Source organism: Narcine bancroftii, chromosome 12 (genome assembly GCF_036971445.1).
Source record: "Narcine bancroftii isolate sNarBan1 chromosome 12, sNarBan1.hap1, whole genome shotgun sequence".
NCBI classification, from domain to species: Eukaryota; Metazoa; Chordata; class Chondrichthyes; order Torpediniformes; family Narcinidae; genus Narcine; species Narcine bancroftii.
The window spans coordinates 86,446,332-86,470,479 of NC_091480.1; the positions used below are offsets into that span (position 1 = coordinate 86,446,332).

The window sequence follows — 24,148 nt, forward strand, 5'->3', positions numbered from 1 at the left end:
TGAGGATTAGGTGGAATATGGGGAACTGGTGATGGACTGAGTCATGACCCTTCATCGGGACTCCAAGTGAAGGGAGAGATGTCTAAAGTGGGGAGGAGGAGGAGGAGGGGTGGGATGGGGGCCAATAGGTTACAGGTGGATTAGGGAGGGGTGAGAAGGAACCAGATGGGAAAGCAGGAGGGGTGGAGTTGGGTGACAAACAGCTGGGTGAACGAAGAAAACCACCAGAATAAATAGGCAGCCGAGGGGAGATTTAAGATGGTGATGGATGTTGGAGAGCAATATCCTGGATACAAACAGCATCTGATAAGGAGGAAATGAAGGTGATGATGAGAGCCATTGGAGAGAGATTGGCAGATGGAATCAGATAGGTGGGGGGGGGGGAAGGGATCCAGTTGGTGAAGCATGTGGGTAGTTGTTGCATGGAACCTGGGGGAGGTGTCCATGAGCAAATTATGTGGTGGGGGGGGGGGTGATGCAACAGAACAAATATGGGTGGATCAGAATGTGAAAGAGAGGAGGGGACATGGTAAAGGTTACCTGAAATTGGAAAATCCAATGATCAGTGTTGAATTCATGAGGCACTGCCCAAGAAAAGCTTTTTAGTGGGGGGGAAAATGCACCTGTACTAGTTGAGGTATTGATTTTGCTGGAGAAATGTCTGCAATATCAAAGTAATGCCCTGTGTTATAGAGACAATCCTCATTCACTTGTGCACAACTGGTAATGTGGTAGCTGTTTCACATTGTAATCCACGTGTGCAATGGTGGTGGTACATGTATTCTTGAAAATCAGTTTGATTGAAGTCAAAATAATCAAATTTCTCCACTGTCTCCACTGAAACTGCACCCATTTTGTCATATGCAGACATGTACATCAGAAGTAACTCAGTTTGTTACTGCAATTTTAAACTATTAACATCTATTTGCTTCAATCTTTCAGTATGTTTTTGGATTATTTTCCATGCCACTTTTGAAAATAACAATTCATAGCCCATACACTTTCTCTCTTCCCCCGCCCCCACCCAATGGATTTGTCTGCCTTCAGTGCAGGTAATCCGTTTGCCTGCAGATTTTTTTTTCACCCGTGTATAAATCCTTGTACTCTAATTGCTTATTCAGGTGAGATGGTCAATTTTTTTCTTGCAGTGAGAAGCTTCCCTGGAATCTTGCATTTATCAAATATTGCTTTTACTCCTGGCATGAATGAAATTAATTCAAAGATATTCTCTGAAACGTCAGCCAAAATAGAGGAAGAGGTAAGGACCTGTCAAACTGATTTTGCTGTTTCTTTATGTATAATCGATACTCGATCACATACTGGACCACACCGGTTCAGTTTAAATTCAGCCTATCTCTCTGGCAATTTAGTTTGGGGTTGCCTTTTCCCTCCTGAAGGTCACAGTTGGGAAGATGTCCCAATCCACAAGTGTGTGCTAGTTTTAGTTTGCTCATGTCACAATATTTTATCAAGTGTACAAGAGAAGAACCAGCCTTGGACCTCTTTTGCCATTAAGTCAACCTATGCGATTTACGACCATCCATACATATGACCAAAAAAAAAAATTTTTTTTCTCTTTATTTTTAAAATTTAAACAGTATATGTAAATATGTGTTACACGTCAGGTCCCGGGGATCTAGGGGCTGTTTATTTTGATGGACCCACAGGGAGGCGACCAATGGGCTGGGAGGACACCACGACTCCACCACCGACCGCTGAATGTGTTCTATTTTTGGAGCACTAAGAGGTGGTGGAGGTCCTGGTGTTCGAGGTGGGGGAGGTGAGTGTCGGCCAGGTGGTGGTGGACAACTGGTCTTTCCAGTGTCGGGCAGGCTGGGCTATGATCGAAGTTCCACGGCTCCAGTTTAAGAATGTGTCTGCTCAGAGTAACTTGCATCCATTTCGAGAGCCAGCCGGTCGGTTGGTCAGAATGGAACTGGGACGTCTGTTGGGGACCATCTAAAAATGGATTTTTGGCCTGTTCCTTGATTCCTGTGCCTCTGGTTACATTAAATGACTTAAAACCTGCCCATAATTACTGACCGGATGAAAAAATTCAAAAACAAGTACATTGCACCTGGCATTTCAGGTCCTGCTCATCCTAGGCCTAGTTAAACTCTACTCAGGAATGTGTGTCCTGTTGGATTTCCCATTGCCAGTGATGAAAATGTTTAGTACCTACTGTATTTTCAACTCACACAAGTGCAGGGTATAATATGCTAAATTCTAACTGACAAAAGTAATTTGCATTTAAATGGGACATGACAAAGCTTATAGTCAATCTCCTGCAATTAACACCCAATCAACTTCTGGTGTCTGGTTTGTAAAATGTGCATATAAAATCTAGGTTTTATGCGTAAAAACTTGATAATCAAGTGGAAGCTTTCTTCAAACAACTGAATTGATTGGGAGAAGAGTGCCCAGAAAACTGGTGCCCAAAATCTTTATTTTAATATAAAATGCACACACAGGTGAAAAATGTTGTTTCCCCCCCCCCCCCCCCCCCCCAGCAGAAAGATTTTCTAGAACCTCACATACTTTGATTATTCTTGACCACTCTTTTGTAAAATAAAAATAACTTCCCGGGCACACCTTGGTTCTTTTTCTCCCATCAGTTGTGGTATAATTGAGCATGTGTAGGATTCTAGCATCAAAACCTTTTTTGATTTAAAAGAAAAACGAGCGATGGCTATTTTGTGTGAAATGAAGCTATTACAGAATCAATTAAAGATGTAAATGCAGCAAAGATATTGAAATGTTTTGTTTTTCCCCCCTTCTATTGTGATTAGATGAAAGGATTCTTCAAAAATGACCATTCCTACTATAAATCTATTGTTTGGAAGCTTGTGTAAGTAGCCACTATTTAATGCAGAGCCTCAAATGTTGGGTAACTTTTCAATGCATGGATCAAGAATGGAATTTTTTCTCAGGCATTACTAGTGTATAGTTTGACATGTTTCACTCAGTTGTATTGTTGGCAGCATACACGCATGTATCTGCTTGCAAAGCACTTGTCATTTTTCTAAATGAAGGCCTCCACCCTGCAGGCTTTTGAGTGGCCCCAGCAGGTTGCAGATGCTCTGTGAATATGTGGAGAATTCTGGGGAGTGTGTGAAAGCTTAAAGTGCCTTGATGAAAGGTTCCAGCCTGTAATATTGACGATTCTTCTCTCAGTGGATTTTGTCGCTCCTGATCCCAGCATCTCGCATGTCTGTTATTTTTTTCCTTTGCTTGTTGACCAGGTTATGCCCATGGCAACGTAAAGTCACCTTGATTCAAAGGCAGTCATTATCACCTCACCTTGCCTCTAAAGTTCAGCTCTAGCAAGAAAGTCTTGCCAGTGTAGTTTGGCTAAGAACATCTGTTCCCTCAAAGAAGGGAATTTATCTAGACAAGAATCTTTAGCATTTGATGAAGCAAACCAGAGACCAGTCACTGTGATGAATTTAAAGCATGCAGTCTTCAAATAAATATAATTAAATTTGTCAATTTTACATTTTATTTATAACATGGTAAAAGTTGACTACACCCATGTCAACCAGTACTGCCAAAATTAACCTACAACCCCATACGCTTTTGGAAGGTGGGAGGAAACTGGGAACCCCCCCCATGTTGACTGTTATGGAGGGGAAGGAAGTGGTGGTAAAACATAATTACAAATGCCAGGCAAGATGAACACAAGCCTGTGGTTTTCACTTAAGCCAGTAAATCATTAATGGGGGAGGGGGGGTTTGTGGAGGGGAAGAGAATGCTGAAAGGGGAAGATGCAATAACTGCTAGACAGTTGGCTGATCTCAGTTTGGGAAAATTGGATAGTTGTCCAATTGCTGATGGAAGACCCACTACATCTCACACAGAGCTAACAGAAGGGGAAATGCCTGAAAATAGTGCGAGCAAATCCGTTTTCGAATGCTCGATTCAGGCTTGCCTGCCTTGCTTTCACTCGTTGCCTTTTATTTTGCTGACCTTCCAACTCAAAGAACCTAATTCCGGATGAACGGATTGGAGTTGTTTACTTTGAAATTGGCTGAAAGATGTAATGAAGTTTTGGACCAGAAGTTTAATTTAGGTTGTCAAGTCTAGCTATTTCCTTGCCTTCTCTTTTGGCACCCACTTGTGTATTCCCTACATTTCTCTACTCCTGCTTACAAGAGTGACTAAAGTTGAAGCTTTTCAGTACATTCTGATGATGAAAGTTTGAGGTTGTCCATTTGGACTGAGTTGTATCATCTTGAATTAAAGTTATCAGTCTGGGGTGCAGTTTGGAATTGGAATATAGAACCTAACAGCAAAATATAGGCCCTTCAGCCCACAATATTGTGCCAACCTATGGAAACGTATTCAACAAAATTCTAATTTTTCCCTACCTTGCAACCATAACCCTATATTTTCTTGCATTATGCCCCTGTCTGAGTCTTTTGTATGCCCTTATTGTACCAGTCTCCTCCACCACCCTCTAGCAATGCACCTACCACTCGAGTTTTAAAAAAGCACACTCTTCTGACAGCTCCCCCAAAACTTTCTTCCGCTCACCTAAACTGATGTCCTCTGATATTTGCTACTGTAGCCCCCAAGACAAAGGTGCTGGCTGTCCACCTTATCCAAGCCCCTCATAATTTTGTATGCTACTATAAAGTCATCCTTTATCCCTCCAAAGTTCTGTCAACACTCATATGACATGTTCTCCAATCCAGACAAATCCTGGTAAATCTCTGCCACCTCTCCAAAACAACTTGAAATATTGGTATTTTTTTAAATAAAAATGCAAAAGCTTTTGGTAAACTTGTAAGCAGACTTGAACAAGTTAACAAATGCAATCCTTGACCTGCAGAAAATAAAGGTGGAGAGTTGTCTGTGCAAATGAGCCTGTGATATGCTTGCACACTCGGACTGTCATTTGCTTTTTTTTTTCTTTTCAGAAAGGGGAGTGTTAAGGCGTTTGTTGAAAACATATTTTCGTCTTCATCCAATGCAACGGAGGAATCTGTCAACCAAAACATCCGAACTGGCATTCAAAATTGTTTGAATTGTGCAATTGTATCAACTTCAGACACTTATGCTTGTAAGTTGAGTTTCCATTGGTTCCTTGGCATTACCTTTCTAATGACATCAAAGCAGTAATGCAAGTCCTCCATATTATTTTTGAAATCTCATTTAAAAAAAAAAATTGAGATTGTCAGCTATGAGATTAGAGGAACAGTGTTGTTGGATTTCCCCTTGTATAACCATGCTGTCAGTTTTAATAAGAAGCTCTTTATCTATTTTTTTAAAAAAATGGGTTTCTACCTCTTACTGATGGGTAGTTCCCCATGTTTCTGCTCCCTTGTAGTAGGATACATCATCTCCTGCAATTCAGCAATACAAGAATCTGCGTAATTTTAGAATGGATACACTACCTCCACAGTTCTTTCAAAACCTTGCGGCTTCGGTCAAGGGGATTTGTTAACTTGGTATCCAGTTAATTTCTCCAATGCTGATTTCTTTCAGCTCTGTATCTTCACTAGATATGCAGTTGTCTATTATTTCCCAGATATATAATTCTTCTTATTTTCCTACTAAATATAATTTCAGTCTCAATCCGCAAGGGACCCACTTAGCTTTTGATCTTTTTCCTTTTAGCTTAACTTTAGCTCTGTTGTCCATTTTGCTGTTTCCAGTTAAATTTCCTATCCTTCACCAAGGAATTTTGTATCTTGCACCCAAGATAAAGGCAATCCTGCCATTAGGACTTGCATTCTTGTCTGTAAAGAACATGATCTATTCTGGAAATTTACCACAACAGTTGTGCCACCATGGTTTGTCCTTTTAGCATCTCTACTCTCACCTCACACAGTGCAGGATCTTTTTACAGGAGGCAAGGCTGAGGCTTCTCCAATGGAGGAGAGTCCTTCTAATCTAGTAAACCATGGATAGGCCAGCGATGCTTGGGAAAGAGGTAATATCCTGGGTACGTTTAAATCAGTGATCATTTGAATATGTTTGGAATTTAATCCCAATGAACATAGTTATCTTTAATCCACAGGCAAAATAATGGGGATGTTTTAAAAAATTTAAAAAAAAATTAAAAAAAATTGCAGATGGTGAATATCTGAAATGATAACATTGCAAGTGTTACCATTTGTGGAGCCCAATTCGGATGATGGATCCTGAATTTGACATGCTAACTATTTCTCTTTCCACAAATGCTGGCTGACTTGTTTAATGCCTCTCTGTTATTTGCATTGCCAACACTTTACAGAAACTTTGTGAGACAAGTATAGCGGGAACGATTTCCTTGCCTCCGATGAGGCAGCTCCACTTCTGAATATTTTGGACTCAAATGGTCCGCCAAATTAGACTGAGGAACGACGACGACAACAAGAGCTTTAAAATACGTTGAGGCTCATCAACTCTTGCTCCAAGGGTGTTGGAAGTCCAACCAATTAGCAGAAAGTAGTGAGACAGGGTAGCAAATAGATTGAGCAATGATGAGCAGGATTATGAAACGATGCTGAAAACACGTCGGCAGAACCGCAGGTGCTCAGAGATTTCAGAATGCTGGTTGGAGGTGTCACATTACTGTGAGGTCATGTGGGTACTACATTGGAATTCTGACTCCATTGTGCCAAGTATTACAGGTTGTTTTTTCATGGCTATCTGATTGCACATTTGAAATGCATTCTTATTATCATTTTTGAGTTCCTCGCCCCCTGGTACAGTACAATTGCATTTCACTCCTGGTCTCTATGGCACAAGATTGGGATCATTTGGAAAAGATTTAATGTTGCAACCTTCCTAGGCACCTTAAAAGATTATGGAAGTTTGCAATATAGTGTGCAAAAAACGTATTGAATCCAAATCACTGCACGGCTCTTGTTAGCAAATGCTTATTTTAAAGCTTGGATTATTGTGGTGGAGAGAGCGGGGGAGAGCGCGCACTGATTGTTTTTTTTAAAGTTTATATTTAGATACAAGGGGAATCTTCACAAAACTAGGTGTCCTTGCTTTGTAATCTGAACATTGGGTTTGGTTTGATTGTTTTAGATGGGCGAGGAATGATGCGTGAACCTGCTGATATCACGCTCAGTAGGTCATCCAAACCAGTAAAAGTTAAACTGAGGCCTCTGCACTAAGCAAACTCGTGGGATTTGTACTAAAGCCTTTGTAAAACATGGGTGCTAATGTTTTCCACTTCAGTTCCGTTTGAGAACAATCCCAAGATGTGCAGAAATACTTGGCTGTTTGATTAACCCTCCTGCTTCTTTTGAGGTGAAAATATCTTGGACCATTTTCTACGCTCAGTGACTGAGCAATTTTGTTCTGAAGTGACGTAAATCTGTATCCATCCTATTCAGAATAGGGTATGAATCTGCCAAGCCAATACTGACGCTTTTTAAGTTTGTGGTCTCCTGAGGATTTTGCATTAAATATCAAAGAAAAATATTGAAATAAAGTGAGGAAAATTGCTACAGTTTGCCCTAGCAGAAATTCCATATTCTAAGCAAGCCAAAGCAAATAATGTGTTAACTGATGTATCTTTTCCACTTTCTCTTTTTTCCCCCACCTTTTTTAAAAAACCAAAGCTGAAAGCATATGCAGCCTAAATTTCTGTGATGCCTCTACCTCAAAATGCAAAGCGAATAATGGGATTGGAGTATGTAACTGTCTCCCTGGTTACTACAAGTTTGCAGTTTCTGATCGAAGTTGCAAAGGTATGTATTGTATTCCTCCAAAGGCACGTTGTGCTGTATTATGCAATTTTATAAGCAAGAGACATGAGGAAAGGCTTTGTACAATAGATAACCATGATCTAAAACTTGGCTTGGTGGAAACGATCAATCAGGGCTTTCAAAAGAGAGGTAGAAAATTCTTAAAAGGGAAAATAACGTGTAGGGCTGTGGGAAACACCAGACAAAGAGGAGTCACTAGACCGGAGTACAAAGATGTCTGGATATGTCCCTTGTGCCTTCACAACTTTATAGAAAAACTAGTTTTTTTTGTATATCATTTAATGTGGGAAAGCATCCCACCATTTCCCAGGAAGGTCACCAATGAAAACCTGACATCCAGGCAAAAGAGAGAATTGGGGAGATGATCAAAAGCTTGGTCCAAAGAGCCAGGTTTTGAGGAGAATCTATGGAGTTGAGAGGCAAAATGATTAAAGGAGGTGCAGAGAAAAATCCCAGCCAGCCCATGGGATCTAGATACTTGAAACCCTGTGCTAGCAATGATGAAGCAATTTCGTCTGGACCTGAGCCCAGATTTGGCAGAGAGGCTGAGAAGTGTAGCACCAGAGGAGTTCGTAGATGGGCAGGGGTGGGGCAACACTCTTGCAAACACCTCGTGATGTGTGCATTTATGCTGTAATAATCTACTTTTGGGTCCAGATCTGGCAATTATTTTGCAAGTTCCTGTTGTAACTTGCCATGGATGAAGTAATATCATTTTTGTTTTTAAGAGTTGCTAGTAAAAACACAAACACGAGCTCTGGCAGAGAAGAACCATTTTGGCCACAAGATCATTCACTGAGGCTAAACAAACAGATCCATTCCACTGAATGTCTTTGAAATGTATCAAGAGACTTGTTCTCAACCCTGTTTGGAAAATGACCCTCTGCTGCACTGAGTGAACTAATAAGTTCATTGCCTACTTGCAAACTTTAATACTGTGTGATTACAAGATTTCTTGTTTCAAATGGATTACTGATTCTTTTAATTATTATAATGTGATCCACACCTGCGTTTTCTGGGGCAATGACCTATTTCTGCAGATGTTGCCTGTTCCTTTTTAATCCCTAGTTCTCCATCTGTCTATCCAATCTAATCTTCACTGTTCAATCTGCTTCTGTTGCAAATCCAACAGAAACTATTCCTGCTGTCTCCACTCCCTCTAAAGGAAGTCTCCTTAATCTCCTTGTATTTAATACTTTTAAGGCTTTTAGACTAGACCCCTCACTTGTCATTAAAGCAGAATGTTTCCCCCTGTCTTTGCAACGTTAGGCCCTATCACCTTTTCCAGCAAAATGCCCAGGTTTTTTTTAACATATGGTGTGCCGTGTGGAATTAGGAGATGGTTAGAGTTAATCTTCTAATTCTGCAAGATCCCAACATACCAGCCTGACACCATTAAAAAGCATTGAACATCTTAAACTTCTTCTGATACCTGAGTGCCAGGCCTCCAGAGGTCCCTGGGCTCCACTGGTGCAACAGCAGGCCTCTGCTTGCAGATTTGGTTTTGATTTTTGAGAAATAATTCTTTTTTTTTTCTGTAGTGTGAGAAATGATTCAAGATGTGCTCAAAAGTGGCATGTTCAGCTGACCTGACAGCGATGGATTCCTGGGTGCACTTCTGTATAGAATTGAGATGAACAGGCCCTTTGAGCAATTCTTCTGGATTGTTGTTAATATTTTATAATAGTGGTTTTAAAAAAAAAAAACAGCTATACACAGGTGTCTTTATGGATTTGATACTGATGTCTGAGGCACCAGTTGAAATGAATTAAGTACCAGTGGGACATAGTCATCTCATTTTCTTTTTTTTCAAACACAGCTTGCCCAAGCGGACTTAAACTTCAGAATGGCACATGTGTTAAGTAAGTTGGATGCTGAACTATTCTTGCATGTTTAGAAAGCTCTTTCTTCCATGACTGACATTCAGTGATCCTACACCAGTCATGGGGAGGAGGTAATGTGATCCTTCTGGATAGTTTTGTGACAAATTATCCAATTTAAAAAAAAAAAAAAAAAAAAAAAAAAAAAAAAATCTACTCCTGTACCTTGAGTTGGGAACCAGTCTCAGCATGTGTGCTGAACTCTACTTGAAACCTGAAAAGACAAAGAGTTAACAGTCAGGGTGACCTCTCTGCAATCACATAATTAAATTTGATTATCCTGGAGCATTACTGAAGTTGTATTCCAATCCTTTCTCCAAAAAGGGTGGCACATTTAGTTATTTCAGTGCCATCGATTTTTTTTTTTTGATTTTTTTTTTCCCTTCCCTCCCCCCCCAGGTTTGAATCCAGCGCTGTCTGTAAGGAATTTGTATGTTCTCCCCACGTCTGTGTGTGTTTCCTCCGAGTGCAATGGTTTCCTCCCACCCTTGAAAATGTTTAAAGGGGGGAGGGGTATAAGGCTAATCTGGGTAATTGGGCAGCATGGACTCATGGGCCGGAAGGGCCTGTTACCGTGCTATATGTATGTTTAAACTGTTGTTAACATCATGGGACAGAGTGCACTTTTCTCCATCTACCAAGAGGTGGTAGCCTCCAGCAAAGTATGATGTCCCATACTTGCTCTAGGTGGGTATGCCTTTTTTAAATGTGCAGGAGTAGCTAATTTCATCCCTTTGAGTTGGATTTTACTAAAATCATTCTTCACACAGGGGAATGTTATGAACCTAATATATTGCTGCTCCAACCATGAAATTAGATTAAAATGGAAACTTGCAAAAATAAAAATCTGAAAAGATTACAACTTCAATGTCACCTTTTTGCATTGCTTCTGACAAAAATTAATTTGATAAGATAAATTAATGCTAACCAACGTAAGGGGCACTCATTGAAAGGTTTTGCGTTTCCTTGCTGCTGGTTGACAATGGGGTGAAATAATATCTATACATGTGTACTAAATATTTGTATCTGAGCTGAGAGTTTAAAGGCCCTTGTTCAAAGGTTTAAAATTCTGGGGGTTTATGTTTTAACATGGTCCTGCAGAAGTATTTCTGTCAGTGGAAAAAAAAATTTTATTTATCTATTTTTAGGTGTCCATTTGGTTACAGAGGATTTAATTGTGATAAATGTAAGTAGCTGTCATTTGATCCTTTCCAGACTGGTACAAAATAAAGTTCAAATTTGTGCAAATAATGTCGATCAGCTAAAGATAGTTACACATTACAGAAAGAAATGACAAACTATATTGTTAATTCTAAGCATTCTGCTTTGTATTTGTCACACATTGGAGCACGACTGCAGATTCTACACTGATGACACCAGTTTCATTGATCAGAACACATGGCATGGGTCTATAAAGACAGATATTGCTCTTGGGAGTCTAATATATAGTACTCTATATCTATCTATCTATCAAAAAAGTAACCTTATGTAACTGGCAGCTGTTATTGTGTTTCTATAGATTTCCACCCATTAATCAGAATCATAATATTGGCATTTAATTCGTCACATTGAGACCTGTCCACTATTTGAGCTGAGTGCATGCATTACATTATCACGCTAAATAAAATCCACGGATCATGACAAGCATTCTTTCATCGATACACTTGCTTTATGGATTATTACAGTACAAAAAAATAGGCTTTCTTTCTAATCTGCCAAATCCCACTGACCTGCACCTAGACCATTCTCCTCCCATCCACGTTCCTGTCGAAATTGAGCCAGCATTCACCAATTCAACTGATATTTTGTTCCACCCTCCCACTGCTCTCTGCATGAAGTTTCTCTTCCTCCCCCCCCACCCCCGATGTTCCCTTTAAACTTTCCCCCTTTCACCCTTGGCTCACGTCCTCTAGTTTTTTAATTTCCCCCAACCTTGGCGTTGAGCAATCTCAAACTTGTTGAACACGCGTGTTACATTTATAATTAATATAGATGATTATTAATATGGCTTGTGTTTTGTTCCCAGCATATTTATTGGCTCTTGTCGTTGTCTCCTGTGTCCTGGGTGGTGTCCTCCTGCTTCTGCTCTTGACCTTGATGGGAATGTGTCTCCGGTGAGGATTCTGCCCTCTTGTTTGTTTGAAGGGGAAAAAGTTTCCTGCTGGCAAACGCTGTCAGTCAAAGTAGCAGCTTTCAGATGTGAAATCTGAGTCCTGTGGAAATATTTTTTTTAGGATGATTCCTTCAAAGGTTTATCAAATTCCAGACATGGCAGAGGAAGAATTCTTCACAGCTGGATAATTTTACTTGTGACTATGGGGCAATAAAATACATAATGATAACATTGGGTATTCTATCACTCTTCCAGCATCAGCCAAATGGATCAGATCTAATGCTATTTATTGACATGTAATAAAACAGAAATACAGTATTACATGGAATCGCCTTCAGTTGGGCATAAGGCAGGCAAAGAGTCACCGTTAGCATTGTTCAGTGCCCTTGCGCAAAGCTGTTTATCCGCATTCCTTGTGTGGCGGGAAATAGCTCTAGTACAAGTCCCCCCGCCACAAAGCATGCTGTAAAGAAATAGATTAGCAGCTGGTTTTCCCATCTGTTTCTGCGACAACAACGCCACTGAGGTCTGAGGCCACGGATTTACTTTCCCTTGACTGCCAGTTTAGCAAAGCAAAATTTTGACGTGGGCTTGCAGCAATTCTTCATAAATCAGCGCAGTATATGATGGGGGAATTTCCCCCCTTGATGGCAGTTTGCCTGTCATTTTCCTTCCTTGGTAAACACCCACCAAAATGCTTGTGTTAAAGGAGTCGAGTGATAGGCAGGTGAGATCGCCACATAACTTGGAGAATGATGCAGAAAAATCTGGACCTTATTGAATTGTGGAGTTGGCTCGTGCTCTGGCCACCCCCCCACCTTAATCTTGTCACTTTCTGCATAGCAAAGGAAAATAATTCTTAATTCAGTTTGATCTTTAATCTCACTAAATAGTTGTTCCACATCTTAATTGGTGCAATCCTCACAGCTGTGATATAAAGGTTCTTCTTTGGCTTGGCTTCGCGGACGAAGATTTATGGAGGGGGTAAAAGTCCACGTCAGCTGCAGGCTCGTTTGTGGCTGACAAGTCCGATGCGGGACAAGCAGACACGGTTGCAGCGGCTGCACAGGGGAAAATTGGTTGGTTGGGGTTGGGTGTTGGGTTTTTCCTCCTTTGCCTTTTGTCAGTGAGGTGGGCTCTGCGGTCTTCTTCAAAGGAGGTTGCTGCCCGCCAAACTGTGAGGCGCCAAGATGCACGGTTTGAGGCGAGATCAGCCCACTGGCGGTGGTCAATGTGGCAGGCACCAAGAGATTTCTTTAGGCAGTCCTTGTACCTTTTCTTTGGTGCACCTCTGTCACGGTGGCCAGTGGAGAGCTCGCCATATATGGCGATATAAAGGTGCTACTTGGTTAATCCAACAAGGACCTCACAACTAATTAGCAGCTTAAACTAGAAGTTGTGCTTAACCTGATGTGAAATAACTAAATTTTTTTTTAATTGCTGGTTCTTCTCAAGTCCATTTTAGATAAGTGTACTGAAGGAACATTGGAAAGAGGAGACTATGGAGATTATGTAAATATCCAAGACAGCTTTAAATTTAGACATACAAGCACGGTTAACAGGCTCTTCCAGCCCACAAGTCTGTGCTGCCCAATTACACCCAATTGGCCTAAAACCCCCATACATTTTGAAGGGTGGGAGGAAACCCCATGGGGAGGACATACAAACTCCTTACTGTCAGGTCTGAACCTTGGCTGCTGGTGCTATAGCAGCGCTGTGCTAACTGTGCCACCCCTAACTGGCCTGCCCCTGTTCGCACTGTTCCAAATGTTTCCATGTTAGGGCATCCTTTCGTTTCCTTGCAAACTGTCTTCATGTTCTGGAGTTGCGTGTGACTCAGTGAGCTGTTAATGCTCTGTTTGCAGATTAAGGAGTGATGCATACATCTCCTCAGCTGGCTCACATGACTACGTGATGTGGCCCAAATCTGAGATGCCAAAGATCCCTCGTGCTACAATGCACTGGGATGGCAATCAACTGGAAATGCAGGAGAATGGAAGCACCAGCAGTTTAACAGATATCCATCGGGATGGAGGGACAATGGTGAGAGGAGTTAAACTATATATTAAAGTTTGTGGTGGAAAAATCAATGATAATGTTATTCCTTTCATTTTAAATGTTTATTTTTCTTCAAAAGCAACACCGTCTGGTTTTCCGCACAAGACCCTGGCGTTAACCCCACAGCAGAGAATTGCAACAGCATTGCCTTCAGACAATTTGCTTCCCTCTTTCCATGCACTGGCTGTGAGAAGCTTCTTGTGACTGCTTTGGTCCTTAAAAGGACGTGTGCTTCAGGGCGATGGTAACGGGCTTGTCAGGGGAATCACCTGGAAGTGGTCGTTGCCAAGTTTTGGACTTGGGCATAACCCACTTTCACAACTTGCGTCTTCACCCACTGGGCAAGTGGCAACCTCTCCTCGAGTCAAGTGAGGCGGGGTCAAGGGAAAATGTTGAATCAAAGACCGATTGAACATTACTACCCATGGATTTGAGTAAAACGTGAAAGTCTGCCAACGTGATAATTGAAGGAAAGACATAAAGCTGGGGAAACTCAGCAGGTCAAACAGTGTACTTTATCGAGCAAAGATAAAGATAGCAGTTGTTGTGCGTCTCTGTCCTATAAAGTACACTGATTGACCTGTGTATTTCCTCAGCTGTGTGTTTTTACTAACCGTGGGTTTGAGTCACTTAGAAAACCTGGGCAGTAAAAGAAGTTGAGATTTGGATCAGCCATTGAATGTTTTAGTAAAACACTCCTGCTCTCAAAGCTCATCCTTGTTTTCAAAAATGCATGTTTAAAATTTGAGATTGAAAGTATCGCTCCAGTATTGATTTTTCACATATTAAACTTGCTCCATTCTGCAAAATCGTGGTCAACTGTTTCCACAGCTACAGCAATTCTGACAAAACTAACGGAAAAAATGTAAAGTGAGTAAATTAATCAGTTTGCCAAGCTTCAGCCAGTCGATGCTGGTGACCTCTCTCCCTTTTCCATCCAAGGTGCTTAAAATGGAATAGCTTGCTCGCCATCCACACAGCTGGTAATGAGCAGCAGAGAGTTACTGGTGCAATTGAATTAGTTAAAATTGGCCTAGTGGATGGCACCGAGATCATGCTGGCTGCATTAGGTGTGGTATAATTACTGTAAAGCACTGGATCTGTAGTAGTCAATCCACAGGACCATAAAAACAGCAGAGAGGAACAATGGGGCCTCTTTCTTCTGCTCCCACTTCCCCCAGCCTTATTAATGTGATTCAGGGGAATTGTTATGTAAAAGAGGGCTAGTAAAATCAGTGAGGACTCTCTCCACCTGTGGTGGGCTGAGATAGCAACAAGCAAGCACAAAACTCGAAAGACTGCACAACCGGCTTTATTCCAGTAAAAATCTGAGGACCCGTTCATGCCTTGGTGACTCCCTGCGTGGCTGGCTCAGGAGGGGCTGGCTAATTGACGGCCGGCCAGGTGGAGTCAGCCCCTTAGTGGGGTCTATTCAGGTCAGCTGATTGACGGGCTGGCCAGGTAGAGAGACCGCCCCCTGCTGGTGGTTGTATCACCACAGCACCTTGTACACACCATATTCCGGCTAATCCTGTTGGGAGAGAGATACAGAAGGATTAAAGGCTGAGGAACAGATTTTTCCCACAGCCAGTGAGACTGTTGACTGATGAACTACTTAAAAATAAAACACTTTGGGACTCCACTGTTTATTGATATTTATTATACATGCATGTCTCTGTGTGCATTTGCACCGTGGATTGAAGAACACTGTTTCGTCAGGTTGTATTGGTACAACCGGATGATAAATAAACTTGAATAGACATGGGCCATGGGGTTTGGTCCCGTGCTGTACTCTTCTATGTTCACTACATATGATTTATAGTTATTAGTATACATCAAGTATATATTAATAAACTAAGTGTGCATATGTATGTGTGTGTTTATATATAAAAAAAATGGAAGTAAGGGATATGGGGAAAAGTCATATAGTTGAAATTGAATCAATGATCAGATCAGCCATCATCTTAGCAAATGGCAGACTAGGCTTGACAGGCCGAATGGCCGACTCCTGCTCCCACTTCTTGTGTTCTTAAAACAAGCTTAATGCAGTAAAAGGCCTCAAATCCGGAGTGCACGGGGTGGGGGGGTGGGGGGGGGGGGTGGGGGACTGGGTCGGACCAGATTCTTGGGCAGTACTTTTAAAATTCAAATTTTAGGAATAGAGAAGAGAGGAACAAATAAATATAGATAATTTATTCATTGGCAAATGGAGCATGCTTCATTAATAAAAATGAGCAGTTTTAAGGGAAAATAAGGTAAACGCTTGACAAAATATAAACTTTTTCTGTACATATGGATTTCTTTGTGATATGATTTGCCTGCCGTTGCCACTGAGCATCTTTGTGGCATGGATACACGCAAAAGCCTGTTCAATTTGAAAAGCTTGAGAGTGGTCTGGATTTACGGCATCTGGATTTTTGGACTTCTACTGTAATTGTGCTAAATTGTTATTTGTTGCACTTTAAATTTTTTTTTATTTTTGCACCAACCTTAAAAACGGTACCTTCAGCTTTTGGCCATTTCTGGAATGCCTCTCTCCTGAGAGCAGAGAATCTGGCAGTGTGATTTATTTAAAAAAAAATGAAATGCATAGTGTAAAAAATCAAATCTCATTGTGTGGATCTGCCTAATTCTCCTTGGGGTTCTTTTGTTGCTCTAGCCAGAGAAGAATGATGACTTGAAGACCTTTAAAGGAAAACATCAGTCCCGTTACACCTATCTCTGTCAGGGGCAAGAGAATCCATATTATGTCAGCGATGAAAAGAAGCCAGAGTATTTGTAAAAATGAGAAGACGGCACAGATGTACTCCAATTATTTTGAAGAGGCTGAAGTCCTTTGTACTTTGTGTGCACGTCACACAGCAAGTGCAAGGGAGAACCAGAAAAAAAAGATGAATTTGCAAACTTCTAAACCGTGTTATTGGAAAGTGGAAATCAAGCCCACTGGGTCCTGCTCGCCTCTCCTGCCCCTCCAATAGCAAAGCAATCAAATCATAAAAGTCCATATGTAACCACACAAAACAGGGGTAAGAAATGTAGAATAGCTGGTCCCAGAATTTTATTGAATTTCCTAGGATTTTGGCAGAGAGCGAAATGCTTGAAATTAAGAGTCTCTCTCATTTGGGGCATTTTATTCTCTTTTATAAAACTTTGAATTGCCACATTTATTTCCCAACCCTAAAATCTCCCCAAGTTAAGGGAAGGAATTCATTGCACTGCACAGAGCTGAACCAGAAAATTCTCCTTTCAAATGATTCGGGAATCTTCTGAACACCCCTCACAAGAGCTTTCTTTTAAAAAAGGGAATGTATTTAATTACTCCTTTTAAGTGAGATTTAAGAAGTCATCCTTAAAAGTCGACCTTTTCATTCCCAGGAAAAGTCGTCACAGTTCCATGTTTGAATGTATTTAAACTGTGGTGAGGTGTGTCTGCCCAACCATGCCACTAAGTGTTCCCCCTTCACTGAAGTCCGGGGTAAACATTCGTTTCTGTGCAGTTCAGATGGATGTTCAGACACCAGCTCTTTTGTATTACTTTGCTCTCTTTGCATGAGGCTGGATTAAGCAACCTGGTGGGACTTCTTTTCACATGAGTGATATCTTTTCCCTAACAAATAATGAGGATATTGATCTTGTGTTAAGAAGTTGGTTTGTAGAAGATAAGAAATGGCAATTCGCAGTTTAAAATGGTTAGTGTTAACTTCTAACATGACCTACCATGTTCACCTGCCAGCTAAAGAGGATACATTTTCACCAAAAAAAAACTTTAATTGTTCTAAAAGATGCACATTTTGTTGATTTATGTAGATAGGCTGTAAATACTATGGCACACACTTGGAGTCCCAAGGTGTATATTCATTTTATTGACTACCGCAGGCAAACCTCTTTTGGTTTGAGTCTGCAGTCTGCTTAAAATCCTTAGTCTTGTGCACGTCACGCTATTAATTTATTTCTGCAGTGAAAAACCCTCCATCTGATTAATTTTCCCTGGCATGAGTGAGTATCATTTTTAAAATGCACTTGCAAAATGTAGGTTTTGATTCTTTGTCAGAACAATGTAAATGTGGTTTACACTGCAAGAAACATTCACTCTTTACACTTGTCAGTAAAGTTTTAGTTTGTTGCATTTTCTGAGCTGCATTTGAACTCCGAGTTTTGGATAACCCAGCTAATTGTATCACTCTCCCTTGTGCGAGATCTGGGCCCTTCGGTAAGCTTGGTGCACTGTGGAAATATTTGCAAAGCCATAGCTTTTTGGCCAGCACAAGAGCTTGGGTTGGATGGATCCTATAGTGATGTTGATGCCATGGTGCATACTCCTGCAGGGACAGCATCTTTGCTGTCCTTCAGAGACTGGGTGCAGTCACATAGACCTAGAGGAAACTGTCTACCCAACTGACCGCCTTAAGGCAGTAATATTTAGTTTACTAAAGAAACCGGTAAAGACAAACTACATCAACTGATACAGAAAGAACCAAGACTAAGATTATCTACAGATTAAAACGTTGGGGAATTCCAAGTTTTTTTTTTTGTTTTCCTCCTTCAAAATATAAATATGCAAACAATTGTGAGCTGTAGTAAATATTTGGTGGTTTAAAACGTGGATGACAAAGCCATTATTTAATGGTGAAGCCCCATAAATTTCTCCAGGGGCATATTGGGGAAAAAGCTCCAAAGGTTGAAGGGTGAAAATATTCACTGGTCCTTGGGATCTCTATGTTCCAAATGCATGTTTCCTATTTTTGCTGAACAGATGTGGTGGAAATTTTCTCAGAAGCTAACTCAAATATGTGGTCCAGTGGACAATCTGAGGTGTCTTATTTAATTGCATTAAACTGCATAAATTAAACTTCAAAAGCACATTAATGGAAACATTTGACAGCTTGTGCGTGTAAAAACTTTTTGTTTCTAGATCAAAATGAAACTGTTTATAAATAGTTAAGATGTGCCTATTTTTCTCTTTTACAAATAATATATTTTTGCAATTCTAAGACTATCAGAAATGTGAGGTTCATTTGCTTAAGTGGATTATAGTTTTAAATGCCTAAGTAGATCACATTTCTCTTGAACGTATGTATATTTTGTGTCATTAAAGTTGTCTTTCCATCAACGTGGAGCAGTTGAACATCCCCTGCTTCTGGTTCTCTATCGCGTGCTATCACTATCTATTACCGTTTTGCTGCCAATTTAAAGCAGTATTCTCAATGAGAGAGACGTTTAATTGTTGACCTTTGCCAAGAAGGATGTGAGGTTGCTACTAGATGGGGTGGATGAGTGGTTGTTTTGCAGGAGTTGCATCGGAGATAATTGTTATCATAGACGTTTGATTCTAGTATTTAAACACTAATGCCCAGCATTTGAAAAGAACATTTATTTTTACACCCATGAGCATGCCTTTTAATTTTAACCAGTATAGATTATAGAGGCAATCCATTCTGGATGTAACTGCTAAATTGTACCAGGCATTATGTTGCTATAGGCCTTGGCACGCTTGAACACTTCCCAAAATCATTTATACCCAAAGGATGTTGTTCATTACCTAAAGCCAATTTCCTTGAGTTCAGAACAACTGGAGCTCGGAACTCCCCACTGTGGTTGTGGAACACTCTCAGTACAACTAAAAACTTGTCCGATTTGCTACCTTTGGCTTTTTCTCTCATCTGGAGACTTGGCTCCTCCAACGCCTTCCAATGTGGACGCAATGCTTTTAAATTAAGATGACCCACATTTAGTTCCTGAAATGTTCATTCTGTGGCTGATGCCACAGACCAAAATCCATTATTGAAGGCAATTATGTCCATTTATTTAAAAAAAAAAAATATTAAATTGCTGGTGAACCTCAGTGGATCAGGCAGCATCTCTGGAGGGAAACAGAGTTGATGTTCGAGGTCTTGATGCAGGGTCTCGTGGATGGGAAAGATTTAGAGGGATATGGGCCAAACACAGGCGAGTGGGAGTAGCTTGGTCAGTAAGGACAAGTTGGGCTGAAGGTCCTCTTTCTCTTGTGTAAAACTCTGACTCCATGCTACGGCTCCTTGGGTGAAAGTGATGCCTTTTACACCCAAGGTTATTCACACTGCTGCTACAATGTTGGGAGCTTTGCAAATACCAAGATGATGGCAGAAATTGTTGCTGTTGCAATCCCTGCATCATTTCGGGGTCACATTGTAGTTCATGGCAAGTAGAAATTGAGATTTTGGTGTTGAATGCTACACAATCTAGTCGCTGGTGTCAAAGGAACGATGTGACCTAGAGCTTGATTTTGAGGAGCTCGACTTCCTTGTTTGCCCAACCAGGCAGGCAAGGGGAGCAATGCTGACATAATGAGGGTGCACAGTCTGAGTTCAGTGGAAACCAAGCAATCTTCTCCAACTGTCAATCAACCACTGAGTGAGGGAATTCTGAATACATCTTGACATCCTCTCCCAACTTAATGGCTCCACCTGCTCTGAAAATATATGCCTCCTTGAAACATCCGTTTCCACCTGGTGTAAAGAATTTCTATCTCCCTACAATACAATTTGCTAATGAGGATTTCTGCAGGCATCAGCAGGTTGCAAATCTTCATGGGGTCCAAGTTTTCTCCTTGCTTTCGCTTCAATATTTTCACCCCAGGAGAAGATGTGAGGTTATTCCCTTCCAGTTTCACGAACAGGTAATCTAGATGAAGTGTTCACTCCATCTCTCTGAGAATGCTGCCTGTCCAGGGCCTTGCCAGCATCTTCAATGCTTATCATCTCTTGACAGCTTCCTCTTCTGAAACTGCTGTGTTTCTGTCCCCTCTGCTACACAGGATCTTCTTGTGGGAAGTATCTTGTTAACCAGTTGTTGTAGGAGCTGTCTTGCTTTTCCCTAGAGTGTCTTCTTGCAGCCCTGATGCGTTTCTCTGCCATCTGGCTGATACAGAGAGAGCGCCAATCAAGGGTGATGCTTCTTTAGTTGCCCAGCAGCAAAACATCTGCATGAAATGTAGTGAAATTATGCTGGGAATTGCACAGCTCCCATTTAAGTGCATCTATTGGGATTAAGACATTTTACAGCAGGTTTGGACACTTCTACTTTATATTGCAGGTGCCCGGATTTGTCACTTGCCCAAAATTATCCTTGACAGTGGGGTGGCCAACATTTTGATTTTTAATTTGGACATGCAGCACGGTACCAGCCAGCCCACTTCAGCCGACAAGTACATACTTGCGGGTGTAAGTTAATTGGATGGCATGGATTCATGGGCCAAAATGGCCTGCAAATGTGCTGCATGTCTAAATTAAAAAGGTTGGCCACCTCTGCTTTACAGCATTCGGGGGGGCAGGGGAGGAAAGGTGAACTCAAATAGGCCGTCATTGGTATATGAAAATTTTTGTCCTGAACTTTCTAGATTTTTAACAGTTTGGAAAGACTGATTTGAGTTGAGGCAGTGTGGTTTTTCATTGGTGGAGAGGGAAGGAAGAGACGAATCTGTGTAGCGATCACAAACCAGGGACGGGAGTTTAGTTTTGCAGTCTGGTTTTCAATTTGAAGATCACCTGGCAGTGAGAAGGCATTGGAGAGGGCATGGTTTTTCCATTAACCGGCATTGGAGGGGAGGCGGGGGGGGGGGTGGGGGGGCAACGATTCCATTCTGCATTTGAGTCTTTTTTGCAGATATCTTTCGCATTTCCTTCCTGTTCAATTTCAAAAATGTAATGGAAAGTGTGTGTTTCTGGGTGTGTTAGTATCTTTCTTGGCTCAAAAGGATTTATTTGCTGCTCTTGCATGCAGTAAAAATGACCAAAGTTGCTTTTTTTCAGTTCAGATTGCCTGTTTTTGCTTGTACCTTTTTTGTATGTTCGGGTTGTGATACCTGTAAAGCAGCTTTTAATGCTGGATAGAAGTGAAATTGTGAGAATTTCAAGTAACTTTGTTTTCAAAAAGAATCACTGGTCTTGTAATATTGAAATGTGTTTTCTATTGATATTTGATTACTAATTGTATTAAAATGTTTAAATTGAAATAAAATAATTACTTTCAGGCTCATTTTTCCTCTTTTTGCCACTTTTGAGTCTAAATAATTTCAATAATGAGTGATAATTAACACCTCTGAACAGTGGCATCTCATTAAGTGCAGGTCTTGATGGCTTGTACTGATAAATTTAATTCCTGCATTCTATTCAACACCATTCTCCAGTGTGAAAATCCTGCCAGTGTGTGTTTGGGAAGTCACAAACAAAATTACTTAAGCCACCTGGTTATTATCTGGTTAGAAACCTGGTTCAAGATTAGTTTGATAATTCAGCTCCCTGGTGGCTTGTGATGGAGATCATTTCCATGGAAGCAATGATCATCTTTGTAATTCCAATAACTTGCATGTGATTTTAAAAACTGAACTCTTGAGCATCAAGATTTAAGAAATAATATTACAATATTTGAACAAATATGGGAGCCATACATGAAACACAATAGAGAAAACCTACCGGGGACATCTACCACCTAAAGTGACAGAAGGAGAAGGGAATGAAAAGAATTGACTCAGTGGAATTTCTTGTTTATTTTTATTGAGTGACAACATTGTTTGACGGGTTTAATGTATCTTAGATTCTGAACTTTAAATGAATGGGAGGGGAGGTAGGGAGGGTGGGATGGGAAGGGGGGGGGAAGAAAACGACACTATTTGAAAAGGAAAATGTATATCTTGATCAATGTGGTTTATAGTGTGAAAAAGAAAAAAAATAATTAAAAAAAAAAGATTGAGGGACATAGGCATGCATGTTAAGATGTTGCCCTTTCCAATGTTTATAAAGGGATTAAGGGTTCCAGACCCAAAACAATGATTCCATCGTTTTCCACTATTTCCATCTCTTCTTTACCCACTCTTGTACCTTCTCCTCTTTAACCAGAATGGGTTTTACTGCTACAATGACAGAGGTGCACCAAAGAAAAGGTACAAGGACTGCCTAAAGAAATCTCTTGGTGCCTGCCACATTGACCACCGCCAGTGGGCTGATATCGCCTCAAACCGTGCATCTTGGCGCCTCACAGTTTGGCGGGCAGCAACCTCCTTTGAAGAAGACCGCAGAGCCTACCTCACTGACAAAAGGCAAAGGAGGAAAAACCCAACCCCAACCCACCAATTTTCCCCTGCAACCGCTGCAATCGTGTCTGCCTGTCCCGCATCGGACTTGTCAGCCACAAACGAGCCTGCAGCTGACGTGGACTTTTTACCCCCTCCATAAATCTTCGTCCGCGAAGCCAAGCCAAAAGAAATAAATGATAAATAGCCATCATTACAGGAGTAGCAAAGACCAGAGGATGTGCACAAATTAAAGGAGAGAGATCAGAGGTAAGTTTTTTTTCCCCCCAGTTGTGGGTGACAAATCCCAGGAGTGGTGGTGGAGGCTGGAACAATAGGGCCATTTAAGAAGTAAAACCTGAAAATCTGCACACACTAGCCGGAGTTAAAAACGCAAAGCTGGAGAAACTCAGCAGGTTCCTTTATGTAGCAAAGGCAAAAATACATAACCGACACTTTGGGCTTGAGCCCTTCATCAAGGAATGGAAAATTGTCGGCAGACGTCCAAACAAATGAAGGGGGGGAGGACAGTAGCAAAAGAATTTAACAGATGCTTGGACAGGCACATGGGTGAAAGAAAAAACAGGGTTATGAATTAAGTTTAATTTTTTGGTGAATTTTTTTTAATGAGCAAAGCACAGTAACAGGTCATTCCACCCCACAAGCCCTTATCTGCTTTCCCCCCACTCCCAGTGGTCTTTACCTGTTTCGCCACCTCTCCCCAGGGGTGGTGCTAATTTTTTTTAGGTGCCAAAGCTTTAAAAAAAAAATCAAGTATCCGAATGTTATTTTTTCCCCTACCAGGCACTGCCACCCTAACGTCTGCCTCCATAAAATCCCCCGCATTCAGAGTCAGCCTCAGAACAAATTTAATGGGGCATTAGGGTTATCGTGCGGGAGGAGAGAGAGGGGACTGGCATATCTAAAATACCATCTATGGCAGGGGTGACCAATGCGTCAAAATAAACGGTGATGAGTTCTCAAGACCTGGCCTTGGTGGCTGCCATGTTGTATTTGGTGTGATATAATTGAGAGCGAACTGGAGGACAAGTGTACGGGTCATGGAAGAAACAGTTTCGTGCATGTCCAGAGTAGCGCCCAACTGGGGGGAAGGGGCTGGGACCATGATGCCGACTTGCCTTCATTTAAAATGCAGCTGCTGTTAAATTCCCCAGTAGTTAAAATTCCACATGTGTTTATTTTGCCTTATTTTACAGAGGTGCCAGAACACTGCTCCCACCATCTGTCCTGTAAGACCCCTGGGGCCTCTCCCTTTTGCATACAAAATGTAAACTCTTCAGACCTTAAAAATTTCTTTCCATTGATGCTGTCTGACCTGTGA

General features: G+C 41.2%; 1 protein-coding gene across 2 annotated transcripts in view; it reads left to right on the plus strand.

Moving 5' to 3' along the window:
* The window catches only part of LOC138746426 (protein HEG-like), an 81,085-nt gene extending 59,314 nt beyond the window's left edge, over nt 1-21,771 (plus strand). For both annotated transcript variants that reach the window (XM_069904603.1, XM_069904602.1), the window contains 9 exons: nt 1,149-1,258; nt 2,790-2,848; nt 4,920-5,062; nt 7,563-7,691; nt 9,529-9,571; nt 10,738-10,775; nt 11,616-11,703; nt 13,568-13,745; nt 16,420-21,771. In XM_069904603.1, the coding sequence (XP_069760704.1) occupies nt 1,149-1,258; nt 2,790-2,848; nt 4,920-5,062; nt 7,563-7,691; nt 9,529-9,571; nt 10,738-10,775; nt 11,616-11,703; nt 13,568-13,745; nt 16,420-16,542 (911 nt within the window). In that variant the 3' untranslated portion in view covers nt 16,543-21,771. The remainder of the gene's footprint in view (nt 1-1,148; nt 1,259-2,789; nt 2,849-4,919; nt 5,063-7,562; nt 7,692-9,528; nt 9,572-10,737; nt 10,776-11,615; nt 11,704-13,567; nt 13,746-16,419) is intronic.
* The last annotated feature ends 2,377 nt before the right edge of the window (nt 21,772-24,148 follow it).